Here is an 8,201-nt window from a genome sequence, read left to right as displayed (position 1 = left end):
GAGAGAAATGCAGAATGTAATTATCCGAACATCAAAAACTCCTTTGACTGAAAGAGAAAAGAGAATAAAAGAATGAAAGAAAGGAAAAAGTGCTGTGATCGTTATCTTAGATTATTTGCCCCTGTGCCAGGAATGTGAGAATCATTTTTTAAATTTCTCCCCAACTTTATATTATATTACACTCACACTGACGTGCAGCCTGAGTGTTTATAGCATTTTCTCTGTTTGTAAAGACTTCAGATAATATCTATCTTTCAGCTATTTTCACACATCCAGTTACTTTCATCTTTCCCAATGAGTAGTTCTCATGTAAGCACAATCTTTAAAGCATCATGTATCAAAGGGGCTGCCACCTTTTGTAATGACAACCGTCTGGAACCTGGAAGAGTGTCGGTATCCGTATCATTTAAATGTAACCATAATAAGGAAAAGTACTACTCAAACAATCCATTTATCAAATATGAAGCTGCCACCAGCAGCCGGTGAGTTTAACTTAACACAAAGACTGGTTGCCATGCAAACAACTCACTTTCTCACAGTGTTTGTACTTATTAAATAAACAAGATTTGACACGTTCATTTGTGCTATAAGTCTAAGCTATAATAATTGTTTCTGCTAAGCTAAAGCAGCCCACACATGATCAGTGGTAAAACCACTCTGCACTGGCTGTGTCATTGCTTTCCTGTGGGGAGAGGCCAACAAGTATAAGTGCTACCCTTGGCGTGGTGCACCGCTCAAAATTGCCACCGAGCGCTGCACTTAAAAGTTCAAATTCTTTCAACTTTAACCTTGGTTGCTGCAGATGAGGTAACAGTTGTATGTGATGTATGTAACCCCTCTTGATGACGTATAATTGCTCTGCATTGAGCTGCAAGCTATGCTCTGTGCTCTCCATCGCGGTGAGCGAGGAGCAAATTTCTTATTATGTGAAGGCAGCTTGAGCTAACCAGCTGCTGGCTGAAGGTAGGCACCAAAGTGATAAATGTGTTATGTTATTACACTCAGATGAGCCAGAAGTTATAAGTAAAATACTTGGAGTTGTCTTATTATGGTCAATAAATTATTTAAAAAAGGTTTTTTGTCTGCTGGTTGCTTTCCCACAATTCCCCATTACCTGCACACCTGCTCATTATCTTCCCTAGTTTACCTGTCCTGTAGCAGTGCTCTGCCAGATTTTCTATTCTGTCTTCCAGCCAAAGTGTTCCATTTTCTTTATAGATTTGTTTTATGGCCTTTCCCTGTCTCTGGGCTTTTGTCTGCCAACTTTTTTGCTCTTGGACTTTTCTGCCTTTCGTTGCTTTTATCGTTGACCTAGTTTACTTTTTTTTCATTTCCACCTGTTCTGTCTGTGATTCGAGCTTTTGAGTCAATATCCAATCTGTTGCACTGTGTCTTGAGTTTTGGTGCTGCTGCTGCCTCATTTTCAATGACAGATTCTACCTTTAACAAGGCAGATGTGCCGTAAAATTCCTTGAAATAATATGTCAAGATGTCCTTTTAAGCACTTCCCATAAATTTAAAGTTACTAGCCCGTGTCAGTGTACTTGTAAGCCTTACTAACAGTAAGCTGAGGGAATGTGGTGCTTCTACTACTGTAAATTCAGCACCAGGGATTTGTCTGCTCGCTAACTGAACTCTACTTGACCCCGACACACAGCTCAGACTTTGTGCCGCATAAATTCTCTCTAAGCACTCCTGTCAATCAAAAATAGCAGCGAGTGTAGTAAAACATCACAGGTCTCTTTCATGATTAATTCATGTCTAACACAGCACCTGTGGTGGCTCCGCTGACAATTTCACCGTTCCGTGATCTTTGAAATCGCTTGTGTGTGTGTTTGTGTGCCTTCATGTGTGTCTGCCTGCTTGTGTGTGGTTCAGCTGTGTGTAGCTGTATGTGTAGGGTGTGAGGTTCATGCATAGTTAATGCCCCAGCAAACCTCTCGTTAGCTATAGCGGTAACACACACTTTCCCCATCATTATACACTGTCTGTGCCATTATAAAACTGTCTCTGTCATTATACTGACTCTCTGTCATTATTGCTGCATAGACTGCTTCTATTGCAGAGGAGCAACCATAGGGGGATGAGAGGGGGAGGCCACGAGGGATGAGGTGAGGAGAGACGGCAAGGGGGAGGTAAGAGAAGGGGAAAAAAGTGTGAAAAAGGGAAAAGAGATGATTATAGATGCCAGACATGAAAACTGTTCTCTGCTGACAGAAATGGGGGAATGATTTATTTTTCTTAGTTGAACATGTGTGTCTATCTTGCAGTCTTACAGGGCATCTCACCACTGATTAACTCCTCATCAATTTGATAGCTAAACAGAGAGAGAGAGAACTTCACACATAGTCCAAGTTAATGAGGTCGAAAGCAGGTTGAACATTGCTAAAGTGGAGCTGTGTGTCTAAAAATGTAATGTTACTGAGAAAGATTATTTCCTAAAAGAAAGTTATTAAGAATATTTTCTAGGTGATAAAAACAACTGAAGCAAGTCAGCAATGTTTTTGGAATATTTCTGATGTAGCAAAATGTATTTTAAAATTCCCAGGTTCCTCTGAGTCAAAGCCATTACATAGTATAGTTTCAGAAAGCAAGAATTGGGATTTAGAGCCTTAGCGCTTTGAAGTTTTAATGCCAAAACTAACTATAATCTGAGTATCACATTTCTTCTCGGAATAGAAATAAATGTCAGCAATCCGATCTTCTGGAACCTCCTATTTCATGTACTGTAGGTGATCCACTTAAGGTTTAAGCAGAAAAATCTAAGAGTCACTCAAAAGAAAGGATGAGAGAGAACTGTGCACTTCTTTTTAAAATAATTGCCAAAAATTTCTAGCCAAAAATCACTGGGATAAATGTTATCTCAAACCACTTAATAACATTGTTGTGATGCCAAAACAAGAAGACAAATGAATATCGAAATGCTGCAACAAATTGATCATACTGTGCAGATAATTGGAATAAAGTTGTCAAGACAACAAAATATTCCTCAAAGAAAAGATCAGGTGGAATACTAATGCCTTTTGGTCAAATGTTCCAGGGAACAAACATTTCTGTGACACATAAATTGATGTCCTCATTTTCCGTGTGCTTTCCAAGAGATGCAGACACCCCGCTGTGAGAGACGGCAAAGGAAACAAACAAGCAAAACCCTAACCTGCCTACACACACACACTCACACACACCCACACAGGCAAACACATGCTCCAGAAAGACAGTGTGACAAAAAAAAGGGTAAACGAATACAATCTTATACAGTTGCAGACATTAATGAGAACACAAGAAAACAAGAGAAAGACTCTCTTTGCATCTCGCACACACGCACACACACACACACACACACACACACACACAAACACACACACACACACACACACACACACACACACACACACACACACACACACACACACACACACACACACACACACACACACACACACACACACACACACACACACACACACACACACACACACTCACATCTTGGTTGCTCATGTCCCAGTAAGGCCTCTCTCCGTATGCCATCACCTCCCAAGTGACGATCCCATAACTCCAGACATCTGAAGCCGACGTAAACTTCCTGTAGGCAATCGCCTCCGGAGCAGTCCACCGCACTGGGATTTTACCACCCTGAGAGAAAAGGAGAATAAGAGAGGGGAAGATAAATGATGGAAAGGAAGTAAGTAATGAAAAATCTTTTGATGTAAAGTTCTACTTTTGACTTGCACAATTACACATTCATCACACAGTACCAAAGGGAGGTCAAAGGCAGCATGCATCTATAACAGTACGTCATTAACATCCCAAACAACTTGATGGACTGCCATTCAATTTGGCATTGACATTTGACATTGAAGTGTTTATACTTGATCCAATAAGCCACACTCAAACTGACTGAAAAGTTCTCTGACAAGCAGTTCTGATGGAGTATACCGGTCACTAAGAGACTACGATAGTCCTCTGCCTTTTCATATAGCATCACCATGAGTGAAAACATTTCCACTTATCCAACGCTTAAGTTTATGACCTATAAAGTTTATCTTAAACATCTTTAAGTTTATGATACCTCTAAAACTAATGACTAATGACTGAATAATACATTTTCTTAATGTTAGCTGTGACCATTAACACACCTGCAGGTACAAGCGAGAAGTGGTGGAGATAATGTTACGCGGTTTGTTTGCTTCCCGTGGGTCTTCACCCTCATCTGTATGAGGTTAATGTTAATTAGCGTGCACGCTACCAGCTGTACACATTCTAAATGCTAGCATTAGCATTCAGTGCAAAGCACATGGCAAGCACGTTAACAGCTGTACACATTCTAAATGCTAGCATTAGCATTCAGTACAAAGCACATAGCAAGCACGTTAACAGCTGTACACGTTCTAAATGCTAGCATTAGCATTCAGTACAAAGCACATAGCAAGCATGTTAACAGCTGTACACATTCTAAATGCTAGCATTAGCATTCAGCACAAAGCACCGCTGAGGCTCATGAAGTACAGCTTTGACGTATGAAAAGAATTAGGTGAGTGGTCTCCACTTGGTCTTCACAAAAGGTTTCAAATTTTATGGATCGCGAGTCAGAACTAAATTACATGCAGACTAAGTGGCCTAGGAACTTGGTGCATTGTATAAAAGGCCACAATATTAACTCAAAAACTTTTGATAAGGACGTACTGTGTTAGGATAATGACTTTGAGGGAGCCGACTAATTACTGGAATCGTCTGAAGGCGCACGGGGCTGTAAAGGACCTGCAGCAGAAACCAAGGAGAATTTGGATTATTGAGCGCTAAATGGACATTGACTGTTAGTTGTAACCCTATCCTTCATGCTTTGCTGTTAGAATACTAATTACTGGTCACAACTACTATCATTGAGGTAATTCGACCAGTCGACAACGCCGACGGTAGCGCAATTATGGATGACGCCCAGAAGAGGGCAGTCAAATCCACATAAATGTCTGTGGAGGAGCAGGCGGCATCAACACATCAATGCAAAAAGAGGTAAATTAAGGCAACTAAGGGCACATTTGAACGAACTGGAGCCGATAATGGATGTAACTTAGAGTAGGTCAGTGATAAAAGTTTTCAAAAAACTTTTGAGGAGTTCAAAGAATGTAACAGCATGTACTAGTGAAGTGCCACCAGATTGCAAAAAAAACCCCTCATAAGTAGGATTTCATAAGGAATGTTTTGGATGCCTAGTTAAATGACACAAAAGTATGGACTGTAAAATAAAAATGACATACCAAACATGTTCAGAAAGACACCCAAACATGCTACACATTTACAGAAAAAATGTTTCCAAATAGGCAGGTGAAGAAAGCCAAGAGGAGGCCAGGTCAGACCAGACAGTAGTCTCAAGTGCACTGGTAAGCCTAAACCAGGAGACAACCACTTGTGAAGGGAGATAAGTGTGTTCTTGCTGTTCTTCCGGTCTACATCAAAACAAAGAAAGGCACCAAAATTGTGTAAATATATACGCTTGTGTGGACCCCGGGAGCTCAGCAAGGTTTTGCACAAATTCCTTAGCAAGGCAACTGAATCTTCAGGGGAAAGGAACTGAACTTGTCTTGACTACAATCTCAACTAAACAAGTGAACAATTGCCTTCTCAGAGACTAGGAGGTCAGTGGACTTGAGGACGATAACTTCAGCAGTCTGCAGAAGGTTTTCACTCAAAAGAGCATCCTAGAAACAAAGGGGCACATTTCCCTTTAGAAGTTTAGAAGGACATTAAAAAATGGCCGTACCTTCAGGAAGTGAAGCTACCATACATTGCTGCTGAAATAGGGCTCCCTATTGGTAATGATGTACATGAGGCTTTTGAGACATGGAAAGACATTCACAGCCATAACAACAGACCATATTGCTGTGAAGACAGTTCTTGGCTGGACTGTTAATGGCCAACTTAAAGAACACATAAACAGTGGGTTAGAGGACAGTGAACAGCACCAAGTCACAGTCAACCAGATTGCAGTGAAAAGCTGCTCAATGCTTTCCTGAGCATTGCTACATTGACAAACTGGAAATGTCATAAGAAGACAAACGGTTTGTCAGCTCTGTGTACAGCTCAGTCGATCATGCTGAAGAACATTATTATATCAACCTTCCCATAAATAAATCAGTCAGTTTGCTAAACAACAAAAGTTCTGCATAGCAGCGTGCATTATATCTGAAGAGACTCAGCAAAAACCACAAATTCCATTGGGAAGACACAGACCGTGTCGGTGAACTTTTAAAAAAGGGATACGCAGTCAAGGTGCACAGCTGACCTGACAGAATGGGAAAGTGTGGTACATCCCACACCACGGAGTGTGCCACCTACAAAAGAAGAAACTCTGTGTGGTCTTTCACTGCGCTGAGAGCTTTCAGGGTACTTCACTTAACAAAGAGTTGATTCAGGGTCCGGACCTGGAAAGCTCCCTCATTGGGGTGCTGACACATTTTAGACAGGACTGTGTTGAAGCCATGTACCATCAAGTGAGAGTTCCAGAAGAGGACACAGACCTTCTCCGCTTCTTGTGGTGGCCAAAAGGAGATCTGACACAAGAAATGGTGGAGTATAAAACAGTTGTTCATCTTTTAGGCACCACCTCATGTTCTTGCTGCACCAACTTTGCTTTAAGGAGAACAGCAGAAGAAAACTGAACTGCAGCGTCACTTGAAGCTGTAGTAACAGTTCTCAGGATTTTTTACGTTGAGGACTGTTTAAGGTCAGTCAGCAGCGACTCTGAAGCCATTACCCTGAACAGAGACGTCATGTTCTTGTGTGCCTCAGGAGGCTTTCATCTTACAAGGCTTTCAAGTGGACAAGCAATAGCCGGGCCCTCTTGACGACTATTCCAGAGAGTGAGAGAGCCAAAGAGGTTAAGGACCTAGATCTGGCAGTATCATTTACGACCCACTAGGATTCCTTGCTCCCTGCAACAACTATGCAAAGAAAAGCTTACATGGGATAAGGAAATTCCTGACAGGCTTACAATACCGGAGCACTTGGTTGAGCCAACTACCACAGCTTTTAAACTTCCAAGATAGGAGATCCATTACATTTAGCTGACGTTTTTCTCCAAAGCGACTATAAAGGATAAAATGGCGAACAGCAATAATCTTGCAAGTACATAAGCTTCAAATAGGTGAACTCATTTTAAGTGCAGTACAATACCTTCAAATAAGCCAAACCATTTAAGTGTTAGATACAGATATAAGAATTGGCCAAGGTGCTGTCGAAACAGGTGGGTTTTCAGTCTGCGAAAAAGGTGTGAAGACTTTCTGCTGACCTGATATCAATGGGGAACTCGTTCCACCATTTTGAAGCCAGGATAGCAAACAGATGGGTTTTATTTGAGAGGAATCCAAGTTATTAAGCCTGAGGGATTTGGACCTATTGTGACTGTACAGCTAAACCATTTCATGGATTCCAGAGAAAGTGGTTATTGATGGGTATCATTCCTGAAGATGACAAACAGTGAAGGCAGCATGCCCTAATGATGGGATAGGCATGGGTGGCTCCACTAAAGCAAACCACTATCCCATGCATGGAGCTAACCGCTGCTGTGGTGGCTGAAAACATGGACAAGCTGCTAAGAAAGCTCCAGCTACAAGAATCAGTATTTTGGATTGACAGCACCGCTGCATTGAAGTACGTAGGAAATGAGGCACTATGTCTGAAAGCCTTTGTGGCCAATAGGGTTGCTGTAATCCAAGAAGCAACAAAAGTGGAACAATGGCAGTACGTCAACACCACAGAAAACTCTGCCAACTGTGCCTCTCAGGGTTTCACTGTAGAGCAGTTTATGGCCAAATAGAGCTGGTTTGAAGGACCAACAATCTTAAGGATGCAATGTATAAATGGCCAGCAAAACAGAACAGTATGAAACTCTCTGAGGATGATAATGAGGTGAGAAAAACTGCCATTGTGCACCATACAGATGTTACTGACACATTGGACGAGCTAATGCACTCCTATTCCAGCTGGCATTGTCTAAAAACAGCTGTCTTTTAAGTTAAAGGGGTCAAGAACTACAACTCACCAACATAATGTCAGCTCAAGCAGACAAGTGGCTAATAAGAAAAAAGAGACACAGGAGTATAAAACAACCTTAAACAAAGGGCTTCTTACTGTGAAAAAACAAAACAACACAAAGATGGAAATCGTCCGATATTGTCAACGTCGCAGGTTCCAGGCAGAAATCT

The 8,201-nt window shown here is 41.4% G+C and overlaps 1 protein-coding gene across 2 annotated transcripts in view; it reads right to left on the bottom strand.

The window, feature by feature from the left end:
* Positions 1-8,201, bottom strand: part of LOC115006609 (ephrin type-B receptor 1-like) — an 89,779-nt gene that overhangs the window by 9,416 nt on the left and 72,162 nt on the right. For both annotated transcript variants that reach the window (XM_029428900.1, XM_029428901.1), the window contains exon 17: positions 3,484-3,633. In XM_029428900.1, the coding sequence (XP_029284760.1) occupies positions 3,484-3,633 (150 nt within the window). The remainder of the gene's footprint in view (positions 1-3,483; positions 3,634-8,201) is intronic.

Source organism: Cottoperca gobio, chromosome 4, assembly GCF_900634415.1.
Source record: "Cottoperca gobio chromosome 4, fCotGob3.1, whole genome shotgun sequence".
NCBI classification, from domain to species: domain Eukaryota; kingdom Metazoa; phylum Chordata; class Actinopteri; order Perciformes; family Bovichtidae; genus Cottoperca; species Cottoperca gobio.
Note: the sequence above shows the minus strand (reverse complement) of the source record. Positions and strands in the feature narration are given on the sequence as shown.